Source organism: Mesocricetus auratus, unplaced genomic scaffold, assembly GCF_017639785.1.
Source record: "Mesocricetus auratus isolate SY011 unplaced genomic scaffold, BCM_Maur_2.0 Super-Scaffold_100025, whole genome shotgun sequence".
In the NCBI taxonomy this organism is placed as follows: Eukaryota; Metazoa; Chordata; class Mammalia; order Rodentia; family Cricetidae; genus Mesocricetus; species Mesocricetus auratus.
This window is the reverse complement of record NW_024429206.1, coordinates 4,631,715-4,658,244: the sequence shown is the minus strand read 5'-3', so window position 1 is coordinate 4,658,244 and position 26,530 is coordinate 4,631,715. Positions and strand designations below refer to the sequence as shown.

General features: G+C 50.0%; 3 protein-coding genes across 4 annotated transcripts in view; 2 read left to right on the top strand and 1 right to left on the bottom strand.

Moving 5' to 3' along the window:
* The window catches only part of Sgsm1 (small G protein signaling modulator 1), a 70,855-nt gene extending 61,183 nt beyond the window's left edge, over window positions 1–9,672 (top strand). For both annotated transcript variants that reach the window (XM_005078923.4, XM_040731185.1), the window contains 3 exons: window positions 862–958; window positions 2,885–3,052; window positions 7,741–9,672. In XM_005078923.4, coding sequence (XP_005078980.1) covers window positions 862–958; window positions 2,885–3,052; window positions 7,741–7,829 — 354 coding nt within the window. In that variant the 3' untranslated portion in view covers window positions 7,830–9,672. The remainder of the gene's footprint in view (window positions 1–861; window positions 959–2,884; window positions 3,053–7,740) is intronic.
* A 795-nt stretch (window positions 9,673–10,467) lies between these two features.
* Window positions 10,468–19,084, bottom strand: Tmem211 (transmembrane protein 211). Its single transcript, XM_040731186.1, is given in 9 exon segments — window positions 10,468–11,032; window positions 11,035–11,082; window positions 12,571–12,709; window positions 13,684–13,900; window positions 14,540–14,720; window positions 14,794–14,937; window positions 15,944–16,030; window positions 16,294–16,443; window positions 18,947–19,084. Coding segments are annotated over 6 exon segments (810 nt in total). The 5' UTR covers window positions 14,819–14,937; window positions 15,944–16,030; window positions 16,294–16,443; window positions 18,947–19,084; the 3' UTR covers window positions 10,468–10,832.
* A 6,627-nt stretch (window positions 19,085–25,711) lies between these two features.
* The window catches only part of Kiaa1671 (KIAA1671 ortholog), a 140,333-nt gene continuing 139,514 nt past the window's right edge, over window positions 25,712–26,530 (top strand). The window contains exon 1 of the mRNA XM_013119768.3: window positions 25,712–25,771. The gene's annotated coding sequence lies outside the window, so the exon portion shown is untranslated. The remainder of the gene's footprint in view (window positions 25,772–26,530) is intronic.

The window sequence follows — 26,530 nt, the reverse complement described above, 5'->3', positions numbered from 1 at the left end:
CTTCTTACTAGGCTCTTCTACTTTTTCTATTTCAGTAGGTTTTAAGCATTTCTCTCCTTCTTTTATTATATTTGCTATAAAAGGGTCATGCTGTTTCTGGGAAATAATTTCATTAATTAGATTCCAAAATGAAAATGCTGTAATAGGAATCTTTTCAGGATCAAAAGTTTTATAGTAATCCTTTAAAGCATCTCCTACTCTCTTCCACCTTTTATCATCTATGGTCCCTTCAGTGGGGAACCAGGGACAAACTTCCTTAATAAATACAGAAAACTTTAACAAATCCTGTGTTTTAAGCCTAATCTCTCATGCCTTAAGTGTCTTCTTGAGGTCTTCAACAAACAATTCATGTTGACTCATTTCTTGTCCCATATCATAGCTCACTTACTGAGGTCTTTGTTGCTTCAGCAGGCCCCCGTCTTGCAACTATCTCTATTTCTTTTCTTTTTGATATGTCCGGCTCTCCTTAGTGATGTTCTTCACTGAAGCCCTCGTACCTGGGTCTCCACATTGGGCGCCACTTGCCCCGGCCCATGGGGTCAGTCAATGGGGACCCTAGGGGAGGGAGGGAGAATGTTTACTCTGAATTCTTGCCAACACTTGATACTGTCTGTCAGTTTGATTTCAGTCATCCTGGTGGGAATGAGCCTGCCTTGTTGTTCTAACCTTCTTTCCCTGATATTGAGCCAGTTCCATACTGGTCATTGCAAATCCTCTTTGGAGAGAAGGCTGTGTGCACCCTTTTGCTCACCGAGGGTTGACTGGTGTGCAGGGTGAGCATACAGCACAGTGGATTCCACTGTACCCTCTGGCTGCCCTTTCTCAGGGTAGGGGGCTGACAGCCTGCCCTCCCTCCATTAGATCCTGGACTCGGAGCTCTTCGAGTTGATGCATCAGAATGGGGACTACACCCACTTCTACTTCTGCTACCGCTGGTTCCTGCTGGATTTCAAACGAGGTACAGACTGCCTCTTGGGGACTTGTGCAAAGTCTTTACAGTAGAATTTCTGGGGTGGTTATGATGGGGAAGTGGAGGCTGAAGAGGACATGAAGATCATTGGGGCAAAGGCGGCTGAAGAGAGAGCATTTACTTAAATCTATCCATCATGGAACATGCCTTATCACAAAATGATTATGCAGCAGGAGCCATAAAGTTGCTGTTTCTAGGGCTTAGGAGACAGCACAGTTATAAAGTGCCTGTACAAGCATGAGGACCTGAGTTCACATCCTGGCACCCACATAACAACCTAGTTATGGGGGCTGGCCACCAAGATGGTTGACATGAGTTTGATCTTTGGAATCCAGTTGGTTAAAAGAAATAACCTATTCCCACAAGTTGTCCTCTGACCTTCACACATGTGCTGGGCCATGTGTCCCCCGAACTTAATAATTAAAAAAAATTGAAAAGCTAAGTGTAGCCATGCACGTTGCATGTGGTTCAGTGTTGGGGAAAAAGATACAAGTTGGCCACAAGAGCTCACTGGCCAGCCAGCCCAGTCAGATTGGTGAACGCTGGTCTCCATGAGGTGAAGGCCAATATAGGAAGATAATGACATCAACATTGGGCCTCCACAGACATGTACACACATTTGCACATGAAGACACACACGCGCGTGCACGTGCACGCGGTTTCTGTTTCACAGATGAGAAAACAAAAATGTCAAATACAGAGCTAGGAATAGGGAAGTCAGGGCCCAAGCTTGGTTCTGCCCATCTCTGGGATGAGTCCCTCCTACCTGCCTTTCTGCTTAGCAGAGACCAAGAACTCTTCAGCTGAGGGGACTTCAAGTGTATTTCTCTGTGGGCATAGAAAGGATGTCACCTCTGAATGTGTGCCATTGTGCAAAGCCGGGGGTGAGGTGAGGAACACTTGATCCGTGTGGTGGTGCTAACTACCTGCCCCATGCTGTGTCTCATCCCTGGTCCTTTACTGTGACCAGTAGGCCCCATGCAAAGTTGAGGTGCAGAGAGGCTGGAAGGGGACAGCACCAGCCCACAGCCTCTGGCTGGTTAGTGAAGGGTTGGAACTCAAAGCCAACTTATTAGACTTGATAACCTTGCTCTTAAGGCAACGGTTCTCAACACAAGAGTCGTGACCCCTTTGGGGTCAATGAACATTTTCATGGGGTAGCTTAAAACCATCTGAAGACACATATTTCCAGTGGTCTTAGAAACTGAGGAAGCAATATCAATCTTGGCACTGATGTTGGCTTTCTGTACACACGGATGCAAAATGTAGTTTACTGTTGTTAGAAATAAATATTTTGCAATATATAATTACACATTGTTTCTTGTGATTAATCATTATATTCAGTTTGTAACAATGAAAATACATCCTGTAGATCGTATTTACATTACGATTCATAACAGTAGCAAAACTACAGTTATGAAGTAGCAACAAAAGTGATTTTATGGATGGGCGTCACCATAACGTGAGGAACTATTAGAGGGTCGCAGCATTTGCAAGGTTGAGAACCACTGTCTTCAGGGCTCTTCCATCTTGCTTAGCTGAGACAGCAGCCAACTAGCACTTTGTGCTCAGCCACTGAGAGCCACCGGTGAACGCTGCTGGAGAGAGAGGAAGGACAGTAGTAGGCGGCAGGGACAGGCTCATGCCAATCAAACCTGCACATGCTCAGATTCTTCACACAGGCACCTTAGACCGAGTCCGTAAATGGGGAAACTCAGGCTTTGAGGATCAGATGGCAGGGACTTGGTCTCCTGCCTCCCAGCCTGAGTTCTTCCTGCTGCAGCTGAGCATGAGCACAGGACTGGCCTGGAACTGTCCACCTGGGGAAGTGGAATGCTTGCAGGGAGGACTAAGGAGGACTGGCCTTGCACTCTGTTCTGGACCAGCTCTTATGCACATGCGTGTTTTCCTCAGAACTGGTCTATGATGACGTCTTCTCCGTGTGGGAGACCATCTGGGCAGCTAAGCACGTGTCCTCCGCCCACTATGTGCTGTTCATCGCGCTGGCTCTGGTGGAGGTCTACCGAGACATCATCCTGGAGAACAACATGGACTTCACAGACATCATCAAGTTCTTCAACGGTACCAAGGGGCAGAACTGGGGGGTGGGGCTGCCCATATGCAGGGCTCCTCCAGATACCAGCAGCTTGCCAGGTCCCAGTCATTTCCCTGCCCACACCTTGCTGCCTCCACAGCTCATGTGAGAATGCACGTAACACTTGAGTTCTGGGACCTGCTCCCAGTACTTGCACAGCAAGTACCCTTACCCACCGAGCATCTCCCCAGTCCTCTGTCGCCCCTTAGTGCTATAGTTGGGATCTCAACCTACTCCAGATGTTTTCTCCATGCTGAGGCTCAGGGGCAGTGCCTGGCTCTGCCACTGGCCAGCTGTGCTCAGTGACAAGGTACTGCCCTACCTCTGAACATATACTTCATCTGTGAAATATCGGGGTCTGCCCCGCAGGAGTTTGTGGGCAGGGGAAGCAAGCACAGGGATACTCTTGGAGTGGCAAGGAATAGGTCCCAATGGGCCACTGGGTGTGGTCTTGTCTAAATGACATCATAGTCTGGGCCTCAGTACTTCAGGGAAAATAATACTGCAAACTCCTCCTCCCTCAAGGGAAGTCCAGAGAATTAATGATGAGATATGAAAAAGTCCTTCACGGGTACCTGTCCCCATGAGGGGCCCATAAACAAGGCAATTGCTGCTATTATTGCCACTTAGACAGTAATTAAATGCTAAAAACTAGGCCTGATTTGCAGTTCCATCGTAGACACAGGCAAACACTATGCCCTGAGCTCTATCCCTGGCATCTCACCCAAACCTTAAAGACTAAAGAAGGTTTTAGAAGAAGAAGAAAACCACCTGAAACTCACCTCGGAAACACGGCTAGGTTTTTTTCAAGTCAGCTTTTTCTTTTAGAATAATTTTGGATTTTAGTCACATACTAAAATTTTATATTTAGAATCTTTTTTTAAAATTATTTACTGGGAAAGTTACAAAGACTGTACCAAGCAGAGGCGTCATTTCCTAGCTTCCTTCATTTCCATTGTTTTACATGTCTCTGGAATGTTCATCACTAAGACTAAGAAATTAACATTGTTGGACTTCGTGAGTTTCACCTGCACCAGAAACCAGTGAGGAAGCCACAGGGATTCAGTGCAGTTGTTAAACAAACAAACAAGCAAATGCATTCCGGGCTGCAGCTATGGCTCAGTTGAGTGCTTGCACAGCATGCACAGCATGCATGAAGCCTCGTACCACCACACCCATACAGACCGGGTGTGGCAGTGCAAACCTGCAGTTCCCACCATGGAAATACAGGCAAGAAGATCAGAAGTGTCATATTCTTGCTATTTGTCATTGGGTGCGGAAGGCTTTTGTTGTTTGCATTTCCTGGCTATTGTGAGTCGAGCAGTGATGGCCATGGCTGAGGAAGTGTCTGTGAACAAGGATGCCAAGTCCTTTGGGTATATGCCAAGGGCTTCTATAACTGGGTCATCGAGTGGATTTATTTTCAGTTCTTTGAGAATTCTCTACACCGGTTCCCAGAGTGGCTGGGCCAGTTTGCATTCCCACCAACAGTGAATGGGCCCCATCCCCCCTCCCATCCCATCCAGCATTTGTTGTCTGTTGTTCCATTGATCTGTGCCATTCTGACTGGGGTAAATGAAATCTAAGTTGTTTTGATTTACATTTTCCTAGCTGCTAGAGATAGCGAACTTTTTCTTAGATATTAGCTATTTTTATTTCTCTTCTTGTGAATTCTCTGTTTGGGTCTCAGGTCCGTTTTTTAATTCAACAGATGGGTTACTGGCAAAGATTCCCTCCCACTCAGTGCACTTCTGCTTCAGGTGGTTGTTTTCTTGGCTATGAAGAGCTTCTCAGGTTTAGGAAGTCTTGCTTGTCAGCTGTTGGCCTTAAATTCTTGAGCAAACGGAGCTCTATTCAGGAAGTCCTTTCCTACATCTGTGTCCCATGGGGGCTGCCTATGTTTTCTAGCAGTTTCACTGTTTCAGGGTTCACACTGAGGTCTGTCTATTGCTATGACAACATGCATGACCAAAGCAACTTGGGGAGGGAAGGGTTTATTTGGCTTAACTTCCACACCACTGTTCATCACTGGGGGAAGTCAGGACAGGAACCCAAACAGGGCAGGAACCTAGAGGCAGGAGCTGATGCAGAGGCCATGGAGGAGAGCTGCTCACTGACATGCTCCTCATGGCTTGCTCAGTCTGATTTCTTATAGAACCCTGGACTACCACACCAGTCCAGGGGTGATCCCACCCACAATGAGCTGGACTCTCTCCCATTGTGGTAGTTTGAAATAAAGTGTCTTCCAAAGAGAGTGGCATTATTAGGAGGTATGGCTTTGTTGGAGTAGGTATGGTCTTTTTGGAGAAAGTGTGGGGTTGGGCTTTAAGATCTCATTTACTCAGGCTGTTCGTGAGAGTGCACACAGTTAATCAATCCTAGCACTCTGGAGGCAGAGGCAGGCAGATTCCTGTGAGTTTGAGGCCAACCTGTTTTGCAGAGTGATTTCCAGGACAGCTAAAGATATACAGAGAAACCCTGTTGGGGAAAAAAAGATTTCCTGTGCTCAAGTTACTTCCAGTGTCACAGCATTCTGATCAAGATGTAGCCAGCACGATGTCTGCCTGCACACCGTCATGCTACCGCCATGATGATAACAAACTGAACCTCTAAACTACAAGCCGCCACCCCAATTAAATGTCTTATCAGAGTTACCATGGTCATGGTGTCTCTTCACAGCAATAGGAACCCTAAGACACCTACTGATCATTAAGAAAATGCCCCCATAGGCTTGCCTACAGCCTGATCATATGGAGACATTGTCTTAGCTGAGGATGACTGTAGCTTGTGTCAAGTCCACATAAAAATATCCAGCACAGGGTCTTTGATACATTTGAAGTTAGTTTTATGCAGGGTGATAGACACAGATCTAATTACATTCTTCTGCATGTGGACACCCAGTTCTCCCAGGAACTTGTACTGAAGACATTCTTTTCTCCAATGTATGCTTTTGACTCTTTGTTAATTATTAGATGGCTCTAGTTATTTGCAGTCATGTTTGTGTCTTCTGTTTTGTCTCATTGGTTTCATGTCTGGTTTTGTAACCAGGAGCAAGATTTTTTTGTTACTGTGGCTCTGTAATATATCCTTAAACCTAGAATGCTAACCCCATCCTGGGTTGCTTTGGTTATCCCAGGACTTTGTGGCTCCTTATAGATTTCAGAATGCTTCTTTCTAATTTGTGAAGAGTGAGGTGGGGATTTTGATTGAGATTGCACTGAGTCTGTAAATTGCTCTGCAGAGAAGTGTCCTTTTCGGTGTTAATTCTAGTGATCCAAGAGCATGGGAGGTCTTTGTTACTTTCCTAGTGTCTTTCTCAATCTTTCTTCAGAGGCTTGAAGATTTTTATTGTAGAGGCCCTTTGCCTGTTCAGTTAGGTTTGTTCCTGGATATTTTATTTTCTTGGAGGCTGATATGAATGGGAGTATGCCCACGATCTCTTTCGGTGTATTTGCTGCTGTTGTATAGAAAGGCTACTGATTCTGCAAATTCATTAGGTATCCTGCCACATTGCTGAAAGTGCTGATGGTTCTAGAAGTATTGTGATAGGATATTTAGCATCTTTTATATACAGTCTCATGTCATCTGCAAACAGGAATAGTTTGGCTTCTTTGTTTGTTTGTTGAGACAGGGTTTCTATGTGTAGCCCTGACTGTTCTGGAACTCACTCTGTAGATTAGGTTGGCCTCAAACTCAGAGATCCACCTGCCTTTGCCTCCCGAGTGCTGGGATTCAAGATGTGAACCACAACCTTAGTTTGACTTCTTTGGTTTGTATCCCTTAAATTTCCTTCTTTTTCCAAATGTGACTGCATATCACATAATGTCTCCAAGTGTTTGCCAGGAACTCCAGGGGGTACCTCAGCAAATGCTTTAGAAATCAGGGTCTTAGATTTCTTTCTCTTTATGAAATGATTCTCTGTGTTAGAGTCAAGCTTCGAATTATCCTGCTGTATGTAGAGCTTTGAAGGTCTAAGCATCTTGTGTGACTCTTGATATTTCTTCCCTCTCCTTCTCTCCACCGACCATGGTTTTCTTTATTCCCATAGAATCTTTAAGAATCTGACACACTGGGGTCTAAAGAGATGGCTCAGAGGTTAAGAGCACTGACTACTCTTTCAGAGGTCCTGAGTTCAATTCCCAGAAACCACATGGTGGCTCACAACCATCTACAATGAGACCTGGTGTGGTGCCCTCTTCTGGCCTGCAAGCAGAACCCTGTATACCTAATAAATAAAAGTCTTTTAAAGATAAAAAAATTGCCACATGACTTTATTCTACTTTATATTTTTGAGACTAAATCTTGCTACGTATCCCAGGCTGGCCTCCAACTCTCAATCCTCCTGCCTCAGCTTCCCCAGTGCTGGGATTACAGGCATGCACTGCTGTGTCTGCCCTGACAAGGACTTTGTAAAGTGTTTACAGACATTCTGTCTGCATGGAAGGGTGGAGGAACCAGTCTTCCCCTAGCACACTTTGATCCAGCATCACTTCTGTTTCCATGGTAATGTCATGGAGTGGCTTCCTGTTATGGTCCTCATTTTATAGATGGGGCAGTTGAGGTCTGGAGGTGCAGGACTCCTCTCAGAGTCACTCTGTAGTGGGAGCACCAGGAGCTAGAGGAATGTCTCGGGGCTGACACACAAGGCCACTCATGAGTGTGTCTTCTCTTTCAGAAATGGCTGAGCGGCACAACGCCAAGCAGATCCTGCAGCTGGCTCGGGACCTTGTTCACAAAGTGCAGATTCTGATCGAGAACAAGTGAAGGCTGCAACAGCCAGGCCAGGCATCCCTGCTGTCATCCGCCCCTTCCCTCCTGCAGCCCAGCACGAGGTCCCGGTGCCTGTGGACCAGTGTGGACTTCTGTGTGGAGAGCCATACTCTTGACCTTGGCCATTGGGCAGTGGGGTAGAGAAGAGCCCAGCTGAGCCTTATGTTTTCCTGTTTGACCAAAGATTGCCCAAGACTGGGATTTCCCTCTCTTGGGAGCTGGGGTTGTGAGTAAGTAGAGGTGGCCTCTGGGCCTGCTGTTCCTCTTCTTTTCCCTTGTTCCTTCCTTGTCTGTACAGGAGAGGCCTCTAGGTCTTTCTTCCCCTGCACCTGGCAAGGAAGGGCCTCTGGAGGTGTTCCAGAATATTCCTGCCAGGCTGGCTTGGAGCAGGGTTTCCTTTGGGCATTACTCACATTTGAAGTCCTAGATGTCTCTGAGCATCACCCCTGCCTTCGAACCACCGGGTGTCACCTGTACCATCTCCCAAGGTGACCCAAATGTCTCTGTGCAGCAGTGTGTGCCCCACCAGAACCGCTGGCTTGAAGGAGGGGCTACCAGCGTATCCCTGTCTGTTCTCTTCATGCTGAGTCACCCGAGGTCTGTTTCATTGCCCGTCAGAGGCACACAGCTTGCCACAGCCCTGCTGGAGTGTTTTCTGACTTTTCTCTGCCCGCTGCCAGGAGACTCTTTTTAGGAAGGCATCCTGTGAGTGCCCTGGGGATTGGAGAAGTGTTTGTAGGTGGGTGGTAGGAGCTCCTTACTACCCTTACTGCCCTCTTTTAGGGGAGACCTCACAGCCATGACCTGTGGGCCTGGGCTCTTGTGGAAGCCTGCAGGTGTGTGTGTTTGGTGTGTGTGTGTGTGTGTGTGTGTGTGTGTGTGTGTGTGTGCGCGCGCACGTGTGTGTTACCTGCTCAGGTAAACTATCTCTTCTCTAAGCACTTTGTTCACTAGGGGTTAGCCCAAGGCAAGATTGGTCTGTGTTCCATGATGGTGAGCTGGGGCCAGGTGTGGGCCTGAAAATGATTCCTCTACATCTTCATGCTGAGACCTGCCACTCCACACACTGACTCTGAGCTTTTGTATCTGCTCACTGTCCCTCAGTAGAGTGGTCTGCGGTACAGCAGACATCAAGCATCATAGTAGAAGCTTATTCCCAGGACCTGCAACCTTTGGGGCCATCAAGGAATGGCAAGTAGGGTTTCATAGAGAGGGGGTGTGAAACATCTCCAGAGGGCACCTGCAGCCTTGAGTCCTACTCTGCAGGCTTGTGACATCCTCCTTCCCTCTGTCACACCTCCTGAGTCAGAACCTCTGCCCTCCACTCAGTGGGCAGGGTGGACAGAGAGAGCCCTCACTGGATCTCCAGGGACAGCCAGCCCCATTTGTGCTGGGGCCGCAGGGAGGGAGGGGACCTGATGTCCATGGTTGCCTCCTAGCCAGAGCCCCCAGGTTCCCAAGATGGGAGAAGAAAGGACCATCAGACAAAAGTTTATTTTGCAGCAGGGCTCCTGGCACAAAGGTAGTATTTTAGCACAGCCAGGTCCAGCCCTCTTGACCCTTATTTATTTTTGTAACTGACCAGTGTGAAGTATAGCACAAGATCTCCCTCCACCCCCTCGTGCCTCCCGAGCACGTGCTTGTGGTTCGAGTGCCTCGTATTTATTCCACTTACCAGCTGATGTCTGTGTGTCGTGTTTTCTCCTGTCCTGGAATTGGGTGTTAGGGGGGTGGTCCCCCTGCCCAGGGAGTTCTCTTTTTAGTGTTGCCCAAGTGTCTTGTGTCTCCTGAAGAGGTGGTTCTATTCAGAGAAAATATAACTGAGTGGAAAACCTAAGTGTGCATCTAGTTACTTTGCTGTTTCTTTGGTTTTTGTTTTGTTTTGTTTTGACAAGGTCTCAATGTGTAGCCCTGGTTGTCCTGGAACTTGCTATCTAGACCAATTGACCTTGAACTCAAGAGATTCCTCTGCCTTTGTCTCCCAAGTACTGGTATTAAAGGTGTGTGAGACCACATCCGGCATTTGGGAAACTGGGCTTGGACAAGGTTTTATGTAGCCCAGGCTAGCCTTGACCTTCTTCTCCAGCAGATGCTGGCTGCAGCTGGGTTTGAACTCCTGATCCTCCCAAGTGCTGTGATTATGGACATGCTCTATCTCATCTTTTTGGCTTGAAGCAGAGTCTGGGAGGACCTTACGTCCAGATAGACAGACATCAGAACCAGATGGAAGGTCCCAGAACAGCAAAGTTTCCTTGTGGGTGCTCTACTTATATGGAGGGTAGGACAGGTCCTGAGCCCCACCCAGCAGGGAGCAGCATCCCCTGTACACAACAGATTCACTAAATAGCTCATGGGAAATAGACTGTCAAGCTCCCCAAGAGAGGAGGGATTATAAGGGAAGACAGAAACCATGTTTTGCCTGTGGAAAGAGTGTAAGATTAGATTGGTATGGTGGCACATGCTTTTGATCCCAGTACTTGGAAGGCAGAGGCAGGCAGATCTCTGTGACTTTGAGGCCAGCCTGGTCTATGTAGAGAGTTCCAGGACAATCAGGGCAACATAATGAGACCCTGTCTCAAAACAAATAAACAACTAAAGCAAAGAATTGGAATAGACTGATATCTTTCTAGGGTTGCTTTGTGGACTTTCTATCCATATATTTAATTCCCACCCTAGTTCCCTTAGTTCTGTGAGTCAGGGACACGGTGACAACAAATGTTTGCTGAGCTCTCTGTGCCAGACATGGACAACATGCTCCGTTTACATAAGGCAAATCAAAGTCCTTCATAACAACCCCCTCCATAAAGCAGGCATTATGCCAACCTCCAATTTACCCAGTAATAGATTAGTCCAGAAAGGGCAAGTGATATGCCTGAGGTCACACAACATGGAAGCAGAAGAAGTGAGATTTGAACCTGTGTGCGTAACAATTTCATATGACTGTAGAGTAGATAGTTCCTGATTGTCTTTCTCTTTTCCTGGGTGATGGTCATTTGCTTATTCTGACACAAGGGAGATTCCCCAAGTGTCACTAGAGGATAGGGTAGCTGTCCTCTGGACTGTGCTCATTCGAGGCCATCCAATGACAACAAGCAGACTGGTCAGGACCACATTGAGGATGGTAATGGAATAGCCCCAGCTTAGCTGGCATGTTCCGCTGTAGTATGTGGAGGAACCTTCACAGACTTCTTTGGACACTTTTCCAGAGTGACTGGAAAAACCAGCAGACCTACAAGGGTGGAGGTTGCTGGGGGCAGCAGAAAAGGAAATTCAGTATTTGGGCAAAAGCTTCTGGGATTATCTATCATCCCAGGACTTAACCAGCACACTGCCACACCTACCAACACTACATATCCATCCACCTATCCACCAACCCATCCAACCATCAGTTCATCTATCCTTCCATGCACCTACCTATCCATTCAGCCACCTAACCATCCATCCTCTCATCGAACCATCCATCCTCTCATCGAACCATCCATCCATCCATCCATCCATCCATCCATCCATCCACTCATCCAACCATCTACCTATCTACTCATATACCTACCTTCCCAACTACCCATCCACTCACCTACACATCCTCCTGTACACACACACACACACACACACACACACACACACACACACACACACACACACACTATGCCCAAATTGTTTTTCAGAGTTTCAGCACTGTGCTTTGCTAATGTTTGGTTTAAAATCCAGCCCCAGGAAAGAGCCCCTGCAGAGAGTGATATTTTGTTTCTGCTCAATTTGTCACCACCAGTACATCAGAGTAGAATCCTGGGGTGTCAAAATGCAGATTCCTGGGGAGCTTTGTATCTAGGTGTATTCTTTCCACCGACTCTATAAAGATCAAGAATCTATTAAAAAAATGAAGGCAAAAGAAGCTCTTTGGAGGTATGGTAAGGCTAGAAATACAAAAGGAGCCAACACCATGGGGGGTCCTCCTACTGAGAAGGAGAAAGCAGTTTGAAGCTCAGAAGTAAGGTCCAAGCAGATCCCTGCAGAGAGGGGAGGAGACTGGTGGTAAGTGTGGGATTACAGCCGCAGAGAGGAGAATAGGCAGCTGGAGAGGTGAGACCAGGACAGGGAGGGCTGAGGCAGGAGAGAGAGACTTGGGTTTCCCTCTGCCTGCCATGGGAAGCCCTTGGAAGGGGAATAAGCCAGTCAGCTGGTTGGATCTGGTTTCCCTCAGCTGGGCCTGTCTGTGAGTGAAGGAGTTGCGGGGATGGGTGGGGAGGGTGAGGATGGGGGATGGGAGGTGGGGGGACCTGTGTGCCAGGGCAGGAGAGGAAGAGTGAGCTGGGTCCTTGTTATTCTGACTTGGGTGAGAGGGGTGGAGGGTGAACTAGGTGAGAGCCACTGTGGGGCTCAGGCCACCTCACCCAGAGACTCCCAGTGAACTAGAGAGAGCAACCCTCCTCCACTGAAACAGAAGTGAAGTGAGGACTAGACCCAGCATCTTCTTAGCTCTTGGTTCAGCATCCTTGGGCAGTGCACAGCCTATCCAAGTGTGCAATGGTAGCACTGGTAAACACGGTACAGAGTGGATGGACCAAAGAGAAATGTAGGGGTAGACAGGACTAGGTCAGCTAAGAAATGTAGGGGCAGACAGGACTAGGTCAGCTAAGGTCAGGTGTGGGTGTCAACATCGTGTGTCCTCTTGTCCCCGAGTCCCATAAAGGACGGGAAGTAGTTCACAACCCCGGGGTTCACCTCCAAGATCTACCTGCTGCTGCCTGCACCATGGATGTTGTAGCAGAGCCCCTCCAGGGATACAGCCTTCTTGGGGCTAGTGCCCAGGCCAAAAGAAGAAGAGCACTAATGGCCAGCAGGACCCAGCCTTCCAGAAGCATCGCAGCTGAGACCTTTGGGGGAGAAGAAAGGGGGATAGGATTCGGTACATGGCAATCACTCTGCCTATTGCCTAGTGAGTTCCCGAGAGGTTCCCAACAGCCATGTGTTGTTATAGCCCCACTTCCCCCACCAACAAACAGAGATCCAGAGACTGTAAGACCTATGCCTTGAGACACACAGCTAATCAGGTCAATGAACCACTACATCCTATCCTTACTAAGCACTTGCCAGGATCACTAAGAGAAGCCACTACTCTGCAATGCCACCTTTGTGATCAGTTTTAAAGGCTGTATAATCTTTCTCTTTGGTGCTGGACTAAGTACCTGCTCTTCACCCCCCTCCCCCCCCCACCTGCTGATCTCCATGACAGGCATAACCATAAAGACCCGAACACTTCATCTTTCATTTGTTAAAACCCAGCAGTGCTTAGGGCAAAGTCAAGTCGGGGTGTTCGAGTTGCACTTTGCAGATCAGGGTGTGAGAGTTGTACATTGCAGAACCACCACGGGTTTGCTTACTGACAACGGTGATTTCCTAGCAGGGGGCAGTATGATGCTTTGTTTTGTTTTTTTTCAAGACAGGGTTTCTCTGTGTAGCTCTGACTGTCCTGGAACCCGCTCTGTAGACCAGACTGGCTTCAAACTCACAAATATCCACCTACCTCTGCCTCCCCAGTGCAGGGATTAAAAGCATGAACCACTGCCCAGAGAGTATGGTGTCTTGAAGAAGGTGAATTTTCCTCGCTTGCACAAAGGTTCTCTGAGGGCTAAGAGTTGCCTCCACACAGAGCCATGCCCTGCCTGATGCCAGCAGAGCCCAAAACTCTGAGGTGTAGCCCAGGACCTGCCAAGTTCTTTGGGGGTGTTCCTGATAGTTTCTGGGCTTAAGAACCTGTGTGCTCAGTCACTGGGACAAATGGTGTAAGCTAAGGACTCCCAGAACCCATTTTTCAGGAGCTAGCAGCCCCGGAAGAACTGTGTCTCACCTTCCAGGCCAAGCCTGGCATGTCCTTCAGGGACCCAAAGGTCGCACAGCTCTGGTTCCAGTGGTCACCCTGTGGCCAGGAGCAGTATGCAAAGACACCGTAGGAGAAGGATGGGCTCTGGAACCAGGCAGGGGAGATGAGGCCAAGGCCAGACATGCCTGTGAGGGACAGCCCTAGAGCAGCCCGCACACCGACCTCCATTAGGAGTGTGGCTGACCTAATGGATCAAGACAAGGGGAGAGGTGAAGAGGGTACAGTGAGGTGACCCAGGGACACACCAGGCCCCATCCACTCACACACTCACGCATTCATGCCTTTCTCAACCCAGGTCTCCTGTCAATCTGACAAGATCCAGAATCAACAAGTCTCCATGAGGGGTAATCTAGATTAGGAAGACCCATCCTGAACATGGGTGACATGAAGCTGGGGTCCTAGGCTGAATAAAAATGAGAAAGTGAAGCCAGGTGGTGGTGCACACCTTGAATCCCAGCACTTGGGAAGCAGAAGCAGACAGATCTCTGAGTTCAAGGCCAGCCTGATCTACAGAGCTAGTTCCAGGACAGCCAGGGCTACACAGAGAAACCCTGTCTCAAAAAACAAAGAGAGAGAGAGAGAAATGAGGAAGTGAGCTAAGCAGCAGGCTTCATGGTTCTCCACCTCCTACTGCAGCTGGCCGCTCCTGCCACCGTGCCCCTCCCTGCCACCATGAACACTTGCACCCTCAAACTGGGAGCCAGAATAAACCCATTCTTTTTCAAATTGCCTTTAGTCAGGTAGTTGATCACAACAAGAAAATGTCTCCCTTGTCCAAAAGAACAGCCCTGTCCAGCAGAGTGGCATCCCTGAAGTCCCGTACCTCCAGGCTGTCCAGCAGAGTGGCGTCCCTGAAGTCCCGTGCCTCCAGGCTGGGTCTCTGTCCCACCAGTTAACTCCTCTGTGGAGGGCTTGGGACTTGTCCATTGTTTGGGGTGAACTAGGATTTGGTGGAGTTTTGGCAGCTGGTGCAGGAGGCGTTTGCTTCTGAAGTTCTTGGGAGCCTGTGGATTCCGTCTGGATAGCATTGTTTCCAGGTTGACTCTTGTTGCTACCAAGAGCCCCATCTCCTCATACCTTCATGTGGAGGTGAGCATTCCATGCTAGGAACTATGGGAGATGTTCAGTCTCCAGCAGGATTCTTGTGAGAATTTGGGGATGTGGACCCATGGCTTTTGAAGTCTGCTAGACTTCATCATTGTCTCAGTTCACCTTCTGTTGCTATAATACAATATTGCAGACTGAGTCATATATATATATGTATATATATATACATATATATATATATATAGTCATTTGATTCATGATGTTGGGGACTGGGAAGACCAGGAGCACCCTGTGGCAAGATGTCCAGTCTACCTCCCTCCTCCCCTTCCCTCCTCCTCTTCTTTCTCTTTTCCTTCCTTCCTCCTCCTCTTCCTCCTTCCTTCCTTCCTTCTTCTTCTTCTCCTTCATCTTCGTCATCATCATCTCCTCCTCCTTCATTGTTTTATGGTGTGCATGTGTGTATATGTATATGTGGGCATGCATGAACATGTAGGCACATGCATACATGCATACGGAGACCAGAGGTAAGACTCAGGTGTAATTCCTCAGGAATATTCACCTTTTCCCCCTTCCTTCCTTCCTTCCTTCCTTCCTTCCTTCCTTCCTTCCTTTCTTTCTTTCTTTCTTTCTCTCTTTCTCTCTTTCTCTCTTCCTTCTTTCTTCTTTCTTTTTGAGGCAGGATCTCTCCCTGGAGCCTGGAGCTTGTTCATTAAGTTGGCTGGTTACTGAGCCCTAGGGTCTACCCACTAGGTCTGCCTTCCTAGTGCTGGGATTACAAGCATACACTATACCTGTTTTTTCTTTGTTCATTTTTTGAGGCAGGGTCTGACTGTACTGAACTCTATATGCAAATAAGGCTGGCCTCAACTCAGTGGTAGGTCTGCCTCTGCCTCTGCCTCTGCCTCTGCCTCTGCCTCTGCCTCTGCCTCTGCCTCTGCCTCTGCCTCTGCCTCTGCCTCTGCCTCTGCCTCTGCCTCTGCTGGGATTAAAGGTATGTGCCCATACTCAGCAACACCTGGATGTTTTACATGGGTTCTGGGGCTATCAGGTCCTTCAGCTTGCACATAAGCACTTACTGACTGGGCTCTCCCTTCCTCTTCTCACAAAGCCGCTAACCAACCATCCTGGGGCCCCACCCTCCTGGCCTCACTGGCCCACCTTGACCTCCCGGTGGCCTCACCTCCAGACACCATCAACACAGGACTTTTAGGATTTAGTTTCCAGGCAGGGAAGCCGTGAGGAGTACACCCCAATCGTGGCCTGTTTTCTAAAGAAAAGCAAAATTAAATTAAAAGCAAAACAGCAAGGGGGTTGAAGTAGAGCCTTACCTAAGTGACAAAGGATGTCTTCTGGAAGAAGTCTCACCCTGCTGGCGGTGGCAGGGGAGCCTGTTCAAGCTCTCTCAGGGGTAGGTAAGTCAGAGCTGGCTCCCCTCTGATGGCAGATGTCCTGAGGATGCAGCTGTACGACTTGGGGGATTCTCAGAGCCCAGTCAGTACTTAAACATGGCAGGGAATCCTAGCCTCTCACCTGGGATCCAGTTCAAGATGGTCACAGCTGCAGGTTATAGTTTCTCCACGTGTATAAGAAGCATACAGATCCCAGAGCGCGTGATGCGGAGGAGCTGGACATCTGGGCTCAGGGGTGTGTCTCGATCCTGGCAAGTGGAAGGGGAGACGTCTGTGGGGATGGGGAGAAATCGGCCTGAGCAGAAGGGCACGGTCCAGTTGTGAGAGAGTTTCACACTGGGATTAGGACTCTGTCTGAGGTTCCTAGCCAGCACGTGAGGCATCATCCCTTGGGTGACAAAGGACTTATTTTTCCCCTTTCACCAAAACCCACACTTCCCATGGGTCAGCTGACCTCAGGGGTGTAATTTCAGATCAAGAGACTGGGAGTGGAGCCCTGCAGCCCCATCACCCACTGTCCCAGGGCACTCTGGTGTTTCTCGGTCCTTGAAACAACTAGATCAGCCTCAGTGTCATCTTGGAAAAATCACAGCTACTGAACAGATGCCCAGAAAGCTAAGCGAGGCCCTACAGCCTCAAAGCACATTCTGCCAGGCTCCAGTTACCGGTGTCCACCTACAGGGAGCCTGAATGAAACAGGCTCTATCTAGATCTGACTTTTCAATTTAGTGAAAGCAAACAAACAAACAAACAAAAGACAATTATGTGTATGCGAAGTGGGTGTCCCAGTGTGTATGTGGAGGTCAGAGGACAACTTAAGCGAAATGATTCCCTCCTTACACTCTGTGAGCCCAGTGGTAAAACTCAGGTTAGCAGGCTTGCCAGTGATCATCTTCACCGACTGAGCCATCCTGCTGGCCCTGGTGGGCTAGCACCTGGTGAGTGATGCGGTTCTATCTACAGGTGTAAAGTTGAGGCTCAGACTCAAATTTAGAGAGCTGGCTCCTGTCTCTCAGTCCAAAGCTCCTGGAGATACTAAGGCTTTAGAGCAGGTGGCCTCCAGATTTTGCCACAGTTAGGGCATCAGCAACTGTTCCACCAGCTCCAGTCAGGGAACAAAGATGATCCAAGAACCAAGGTCTATCCCCAACAATCTCAGGAGGGAAGAAGGGCATGGAAGTGATAGCTGGGGACTTCCTTTGTGAAGCTAAGTCATATTCTTCTCTGGACTTGGATGTCCTTGTCTAGATACTGAAGGTGTTTGGACCCCATTGCTTTAACTATTTTTTTTTTTTGGTTTTTACGAGACAGGGTTTCTCTGCATTGTTTTGGAGGCTGTCGGTCCAGCCCGGCCTCGAACTCACAGAGATCTGCCTGCCTCTGCCTCCCGAGTGCTGGGATTAAAGGCGTGCGCCACCACCACCCGGCCATTGCTTTAACTATTAAGTCCTGAGCCCACAGTGACCCCTGCCCCTCAATCTCAATGGAGAATATGACATAATCTGTTTCTTCAAGGAGTTTAGGGTCATATAAGCAAGACAGGGCCATAATGTGGACTCTGTATCCACTTATCCATCCATCCATCCATCCATCCATCCATCCATCCATCCATCCATCCATCTGCTCGTGTACCTATCCAATGGATCCACTCACACATGCAGCTAGCCATCCATCCATCCACCCATCCATTCATGCACCTATCCAATGCACCCATGCATGCATGCAGCTATCCTTCCATCCATCCCATAGTTATTAAGCATCTTGTACATCCCAGGGTCTATTCAGGGTATAGGAACTGAACATCGAACAAGTCAGCCACAGCCTCTCTCCCACGGATCCTGCCCCTGACTGGGGAAGAGAGGAAATAAGTCAATATATAAAGCGGGTGTGAGACAGTGCCATAGGAAGTCATGGGGTAGGGAAGTAGCCTGTGTGGAAAAGGCTTACAAAGCTCATGAAAAAGCTAAGTCTGACCTAAAGGTGGTGATGGGGAGCTGTGTGGGAGGTGGGGCTGGGGGACCCTGCAGGCTGACTGTGGAGCAGGCGCAACGGCCCTGAGACAAGCATATGTTGGCACATCTGCAGAAGCAGAGGCCATATGAGCGGGTGGAATGCAGAGGAAAGGGGCTTGGGGGGGGTGGAGCTCCAGTCTGGACAGAGTGGTCAAGCTATGCAGCAACCCTGAAGGTGAAAGGTCAACTGAACCAGATTTGCTGAGGGTATGGACTTGGAGTATGAAAGAAAGTGGTGGTGGCAATGGGGGGGTGGGGACACGGATGCGATGGTAGCGTGGCATTAGGAGAGTCTGAATCTGGACCTGGGTCAGAGGAAGTAGTGGCTGAGCAGCAGGCTGTGGCCATTGAACCATATGCTTGGCAGAGCTGCATGGGACAAAGCCCCGAGGAAGGGCACCGGGCTGCCAGGATGGGGTCCTTCCAGATGTGGGACTCTTTTCGATAGGACCTGTCTCAGCCAGGCCTGCTGGCTGTGTCATCTGGGACAAATGATGCAATGGTTCAAGGTCTCAGTGTCTCCAATTGCAAAGACAGGCACTCGCAGAGGCGCTTAACATTTGGAGGTGTGGGTTCCTTTGCAAAGATGATTTAAAACTGTGGCTGCGTCCTGCATTCAGGCTCCAGACCACGTATAGAAACAAGCACACAAGTGTGTGTGTGTGTGCCTGCTACTTCACAGTTCCTGTGGCAGAGCCCCAAAACCTGCCGGGGGTCCTAAGTGATGCCTGGGGCCAGCCCAGCTCCTTCCCCTCTCCTCACCTCAGATAGCCCTTCTGTCCAGGGCCCCACACCTTAGGTCGGGCCTCTCCAAGGTTACCTTCTCACCGTGGCCTGAAACATAAGTCTGTGAGCTTTTAAAAGGTCTCTTTCCCTTTAACGATCACATTCGGGTTGGTGAGCAAAGCAGGGTCACATGAGGAACTGGTCTGAGAAGGGAGTGTATACACAAGTGCACTTTCCTTCCTGGTTTCTGAAGTCAATAGCTTTCCACTCTGTGCTGGCTGATGGGTGGGACCAAGAGGGGAACTCCGGCCCCAAGTAGGATGGGGGAAGGGGAGGGGGCTTCTTGGGCAAGAGAAGGCTTGGAAATTATTAAATATGGTGCTCGAACCTTGTCTTTGTTCTAAATGATGAAAGTGCACCTGAAAACTATGGCTCAAACAGAAATAAGGAATTGTTCAGACGCACGTGACTGGAATTCTGTGGTGAAGCTTAGGGCATAGTTCACTCCAGGGAAATAAACCTCAGTTAATTAGCCTCTCACGAGGTGTCACACTCACGCTCAGGAAACACTCATATGGCAGAGCTGTGCACGCCCGTTGGCATCATCAAAGCAGTCTGTTTCCCCCCAGTCAAGGAAGCACGACCTCAGACGTCCAGTGTGTAGCTTTGATGAGGGCTGCTCCAGCGGCAGGACCCTGGGACTCCTGAGGTGAATTCCTGTTTCCTCACTCATGTATCCAACTTCCTTTCCTGAAATCGATGTTTGTAGAAGGCACTGGAAACCTTTGGGTCCCAGATCTGCCATTACTAGCTGTCCTCCCAGGAACACCCGGCAGATCAGCCCAGTCTCGGCTGGCCTGTCCTTGCTGGCCTCTCCTGGGTAAATACGCTGGCACCCCAACTTGGCTGGCTCAGTCACCAGTGACATGGCCTGATGGTGACCCTGTCTTGAAAAAGCTAATAATAATAATAACAATAATAATAAATAATGAGATTCCAGCAGTTCTAACAACTACACAGTAGGATGAGACTGAAGCCCACACATGAACCGGTCAACGGTGAGAGAGACAGACAGCATGACAGGCACTGCTTAGACATGCATGTCTTTCGTCCATTAGTCAAAGTTAGTTTGCACTCCAGGACCAAAAAATGGTGTTAGTAAAATTCCTTCCCAGGGGGAGACATAAACAGCATCTATCTTCCTCCTGAGGTTCCAGTGAATTTATTGGACTCCCTTAAAGAACATACTTGGTTAGGTACCTACAGGGGGTGGGTGCTCCGGTAAAAGGTTGCACTGGAAAGTCCTTACCCAGCAGAGATGTGGGCTTCCCTGTAGCTGCATAGGCGGATCCAGTCTCCCTAGTCTTCCATGACCTATTCACTCTAGCCCTTTCCAGGATTTATGTGCAGTTAGGGCAGAGTTGGAGTTGCAGGATACTCAGGCTAGGGTCCTGTGACTCTCCCCAACCTCCATGAAAGGGTATAAACCGTCCACAAGCCCAGTTGGGTTAATCATTTTGCAAGAGGGATGAACTTGCCTCTCTTTGTCCCTCTTCCCAAAGCGGTCACTGAATAAATTTCCTTTTTTTTTTCTTCTTTCTACAATTAAGTTGGCTCTTTTAATTGACTAATTGAAGATGGGTGGCCAGACCTAGCTTGGGACACAGGCTGTGACTCCCTGCGTTCTCCTGGCTCCACAGGAAGCCAGTGGCTACGGATGCCAGCAGAGGGCGCTCTCGCCCCACGTTCCTGCCGTGGGCTGATTCCCGGGGCGGCTCTGGACTCCTGCCAGGGCAGGGAGCTTCAGGCTGATGTTTGGCCAACCTCGCAAGGCATTTCCTGTGATTGTTCCCATTCCTTTACTCCAAGTCTCTCTTCCTTCCTTCTTGTCGGGCTGGCATCAAATCCCCAGTAAGTCCCGAGCATGTGCAAAAGTTTGCCAGCCTGAATTTGCTGCGCGACTTTGAGCCATTTATGTGCTTTCTCTGTTCTTCAGCTCCCTCATCTGCCTGCATCTCTGAAGGGGCATCACCTCTTACAGGGTTGTGGCTCTCACTGAAGAGTCACCCGGCTTGGCACACCGCTAATCTCAGTAGTACCATTCTTACTGGGGAACTCGGGGTCCTCGTTGTAGGTTTTTAGTGTCATAGATAAAAATGCTCCAAAGTGGACTTAGAAGGAAACTTGTAGACAATTTTATAGGAGTTTGAGAGAAAGAACCAGGGCGGGCAGGCTGCCTGGAGGAGGAGTGTGGCAGGGAGAGGGTCGGAGTTGGTCAGTTAGAGCTCTCAGGTACAGAGAGGGGGTATGCCTGAGCGTCGGTTTGGGGAGTCAGGCTTCCAGCTAGGAACCCAGCCAGTGGACAGGCTCATCCGTGAGGGTCCCTGAGCCTCAGCACGGTGGGGCAGTTTGGTTATATGAGTGCTTATCTCACTTAATTTTATTTTGAGCACAGCCTCACTTAGCCCAGGCTTGCCTTGGATTCTCTTCAAAGCTGAGGATAACCTTGAATTTCTGACCCCACTGCCTCCATCCAGAATCCTACAAGGATGGTACTGAAGCATCATCCCAGACCTGGGGATCAAACCCAGGGCTCACAAACACTACCTACTGAGCCGCATGTCCACCCCACCCCACCCCACCCAGCCATCTTTTTAAGATGTCTTGGGGTCCCAACTTTGTGTGTGGGGGGGAACATTTTCTTATTCAGGTGATTAACCAATGGGATTGAGATCAAGAGAACAATGGTGGGTGGGAGGTGGTGGCACATGCCTTTTGGGAGGGACGCAGAGGCAGGTGGATCTCCGTGAGTTCTAGGCCAGTCTGCTCTACAGAATGAGTTCCAGGACAGCCTCCAAAGCAATACAGAGAAGCCTTGTCTTGAAAAACAACAACAACAACAACAACAAATTCAGAGCCGCAGCCGGGTGCTGGTGGCGCACGCCTTTAATGCCAGCACTCAGGAGACAGAGGCAGGTGGATCTCCGTGAGTTCTAGGCCAGTCTGCTCCACAGAATGAGTTCCAGGACAGGCTCCAAAACAATACAGAGAAGCCCTGTCTTGAAAAACAACAACAACAAATTTATAGCCGCACCCGGGTGCTGGTGGTGCACACTTTTAATCCCAGCACTCAGGAGGCAGAGGCAGGTGGATCTCTGTGAGTTTGAGGCCACCCAGGTCTACAGAGTGAGTTCCAGGACAGCCAGGGCTACATACAGAAAGACTATCTTGGAAAACAAAAATAAATAGATAGAAAATAAGTAAAATAAAAATGAAAACGCGCAATATGTCCCTGCAGTCTCAGAATGCAGTTTTGGTCATGTCTCCCCCCAGATTGGAGGTATAGTTCAAGTTCCTTTTGTTTTGACCAAAAACTCTCTGAAAATAGATTTAAATGAACTAAAGAAGAAGAAAATCCACAGAGTCACTTTACCTGTGAGAAGCTTTCCCTGGGCCTCAGCAGAGAACCTAGGGAAATTAATGGGGGGGGCCGGGGGAGGACACATCTGGGACACTCTTTCCTTCTTAGGAATCAGTGTGTTACCAGGGAAACAGGAGGATGATTGTGAGGGGGAGGGTCTGTGAGCAACAGCCTGACAAAAGAGACTTCAGGGGGGGAAAGTCTTATTCCCAAGGGGCACAGCCCAGCATGGTGGGGGAGGCATGGTGGCAGGAGAAGCCGCTGGTCACAAGGCACTCACGAAGCAGGCAGTAAACAGGAAGTGGAGCAGGCTATGGAGCCCAGGGGTCTGCCTGCAGTGAGTGACCCAGCCCCTCCCCCCAACCTTCCCAGACAACGTCACCAGCTAGGGAGCACGCATTCAAATGCATGAAGTGCAGTGGGGGCTTCTCACATTCAAACCACAATAAGACCCATCCTTGGTGTGCTACCAGGGGGCCAGCTAATGCCTGGCTGTCAATCGGGCCCTAGTTTGTCTCCTGTGAAAATGCTGGCTCCAAGTGTGGTCCCCTGTTGAGGGTCAGCTCTCTTGCAGGTGCTGCGACAGATTGTGGGCTCCAACCTCCAGGAATGAGAGAAGAAACTGGCCGTTATGCTACCTGGGTTGGCATTCTAGTGGGTGGACACACGATTCAGACATTTCACGTCTGTATGGAATCCATCTCTGTCCCTTAATCTGGAAGGCTTTCTGGATGAATTGACTGTAAAGCTAAAACAGGAGGGATGGTCCTTAAGCCAAGGATAGACCAGCCGAGGGCAAGGTCCTCCATACAGTACAGCAAAGGTTTGGTGTCAAGAGAAAACATTTCAAAGACTATATTGGCTTTTACTGGCAAAACAAGCAAACAAAAAAACAAAACCAAAAGCAAACAAACAGGGAGGGCTGGGGTGTGGCTTCATGGGTAGAGTGTTTGCCTAGTGAGCAGGAAGGCTGACCCTCAGCACTGCAGAAACTGGGCATCAGGACACAGGACTGTAATCCTAGCAATTGGGCGGCTGAGGCAGGAGGATTGGCACAAGTTCCAGGCCAGCCTGAGCCATGTAGTAAAACCCTGGCAACAATATAAAACAAAAAATTAAAATGGATGAAACCTGCCAGACGGCTGTGGCTCACAGGGCTATCCAGACGGCTGTGGCTCCCAGGGCTATCCAGTGTGTGTGTGTGTGTGTGGGGCAGGTAGAGCCATTCCACCCCACAGGACAATATTGCACAGTCTGTGCAGCCCCGTTGACCACCCAGGTGCCCAGGGTCTTCAGCATGGGGGCTGGGCAGAGTCACTGGAATCTCCATCATTATAATGTTGGACAGAGCTATCCCCACAGGCTTCCTGGAGGAGGCAGATAAATGATTTTGCAACAGTCCCTGGAGCGTGCTGTTCTCTGTACCAGAACAGACAAGCCAGGGCCTGGGGTGCTGGTTCTGGTTAGAATGGGGAACGGGACACTCCCTGCTCAGGGTGTAATTCCTGGGCATGTGTGGCTGGCAATCTCTCACCTGGCCTACAAGAGAATGGGAGTCCAACCTGTGTCCCAGGAAGTCTGGCCCCTTGAGAACCCAGGTGCCTCTGGGAGTTGTAGTTTGTTTAGTCTCAGTCTTCCCTGTGCCTGGCTTGAGTGGACAGACTGCAGAGTGGGGATGGGGTAGTCACGGGAGATATGTCTGGGGTCTGTGGGGATGTTGGCAAAGATACTGCTTTGTTCCCTTCCCTGCTTATATTCTGAGCTAGACAGGCAGTGTCAGGAGGGAGGATTCTGTTGGCTGGGTAGCTGAGAACCACCAATATCCAACTACTCAGAAACATCCTGACACATATCTTGTAACTAGTGATCTGCACAAGAGAGATAGGAAGTTTCTTGTAGGTTCTGGGAGACACGGCACATGGTGGGGTATCACAGACTGGCCATTTATGGCCCCGCATATCTGTTCATTGAGCACCTACTATGTCCCAACCCTGAGGTAGGCATTGTGAATCAAGTGACTGCCTAAGAAGTCCCCTGAAGTATCTCTAGAGAGAAGAATGCACACAAACTGTTTTTATTTTACTTTACATATGTTGTTTTTTTGAGAATGTTTTTGGTTTTTCAAGATAGAGTTTCTCTGTGTAGTGCTGGCCATTCTGGAACTTGTTCTGTAGACCAGGCTGGCCTGGAACTCAGAGATCTGCCTGCCTCTGTCTCCTAAGTGCTAGGATTAAAGGCGTGTGCCACCATGCTGGGCACACAAACCTGCTTTTAGGTGAACTTTGAGGAATTTCATCTTGGAAAACAACCATTCGAACTGCCCCAAAGGCCTCCCCCTGGGAGTGGCAGTCATATTTGACATTCGCCAGCATGGGTTCAGTTGATAACTGTACCATGGTATCAGATGACCCATAGGACTACCGGGCTCTGTTCCTGTGCACAGGGCCCTGAAGGGCCTCAGGTGGGTCCTAGGTATTATGGAAGGTGTCAGTCCTTACTTCAGAAGGTTCAAAATGCACAGGATTGGGTGAGCTGTACACACACACACACACACACACACACACACACACACACGCCATCAACAACAATTAGAGGCAGAGGAGGCAGGAGAGTGGCAGACAGATCTCCTGAAGCCACACTGCTGCTTGGGTCCCTGTTTCTTTCCTTGAAGTGGGGCTGGATTACAACAAAGGCACTACCCATGTCTCATTAGTCATATGGGCCATCTCTCCTGGGAACAAGTGCCGTAACTATGATTCAATTTTCTCGTGCAATGTTTCTCCCTAGTGTGGGCGATGCCCCGTGAGAACCTGGATCCTGCCAGCTGCCTCAGAGCCGAGTCCCCAGGGCCCAGCACAAAAAGGTTCTTAGTAAGTAGAGGGAGAGAGACAGAGACAGAGACAGAGAGAGCTGTTTCGTGGTGGACTACACCACTTTTGTAGAATACTAGAGTTTAGTTTCCAACACCCTACAGGAGTGCCAGGCAACCTCCTGCAACTCCAGTTCCCGGGTATCTGTCGCCCTCTCTGACCTCTGCCGGCACCTGCACTTACATGAACGTATACATGTAATTAATAATAAAAGAAATCTTTCTTTTAAAGAGAAAGTAAAGAACAAAAGCAAACTCTGGTAGATACGGTTAGTGAACAAGGCAGCCAACCAGGAACGATCAGTAGCAAGACCTCTGGTAGGGCTTCAGGTGGTGGCTGGCACACAGTGGGATCCTTGCGCAATGCCGCGTCTCTTCAGCAGGGGGCGCGCCTCACTCAGTCCCGCGGCTCCAAGGCCCGCGCTCCACCCCTCGCTGCTGTGCGCAGGCGCCGTCGGGCGCGGTTGCCACGGCGACGGGGCGCTTCCCGCCCGAGCCCCGCCCCCAGTTGCGAGGCTGCGCGCGCCGCGGCAGGTGCGGGCGGGCAGGTGCGGCGCAGCGAGTCACTGCGGTAGGTACGCGGAGGGCGCGGGGGCGCGCGGGGACGCCGGGGGCGCGCAGGGACGCTCGGGAGCGCGCGGGGACGCCCACTCCTGCCCGCGGGGCCGCGTGGAAAGTTAGCAAAGTTGGCGGAGGGCGAAGCGGGGAGCCGGGAGGCGCCGCCTGCGGAGTCCCCGCTGCAGACTTGGGGATCCCGTTGCATCTGCGGCCGGGGCATGACGGCGGAGGACGCTTTGAGTTGGCCCCGCTCCCCCACGCGCGTCCGCGGCTCGCGCGTGGCTCGGAATCGCGCCGTGCAGGCCAGGGCTGCCCTTTCTCGGGCCGGGGAGCCGTGGCCTTTTGCTTTGGGAGGGACGGCGCCTGTTGCAGTAGAGCTGTCCCTGAAGGCCCAGCCTCTGGCGCTGGGCCTGAGCCCTGTCCCGGGGTCGCGGCCTCCCGGGTGGCGCGCGCACTACCCCGTCCGCGGTGACAAAGATGAGTAACTTGGACTTTCTTCCACGGAGGCGAGTTGCCGCTCCAAGGCCGTGCACAGAGAACCGCTGGGGCTGGTTAATCAGTAACCCGGACTTAAGTGGAGGCTGCCAGCCGCCAACTTTCTCCCAGCTACCCCGCAGGGCCGGCGTGAGGCCAGGCTGGCCTCTGCAGACACCCGTGTCTGGTGGGTTCCGGGGAGTCCCTTTAAAGGGATGGAGGAGTTCACTTAGGCCGGAGAAGTGCAGAGCCTGGACCTGCACCCATGGTCACCTTGGCCTGCCTCTGTGTGTGTGTG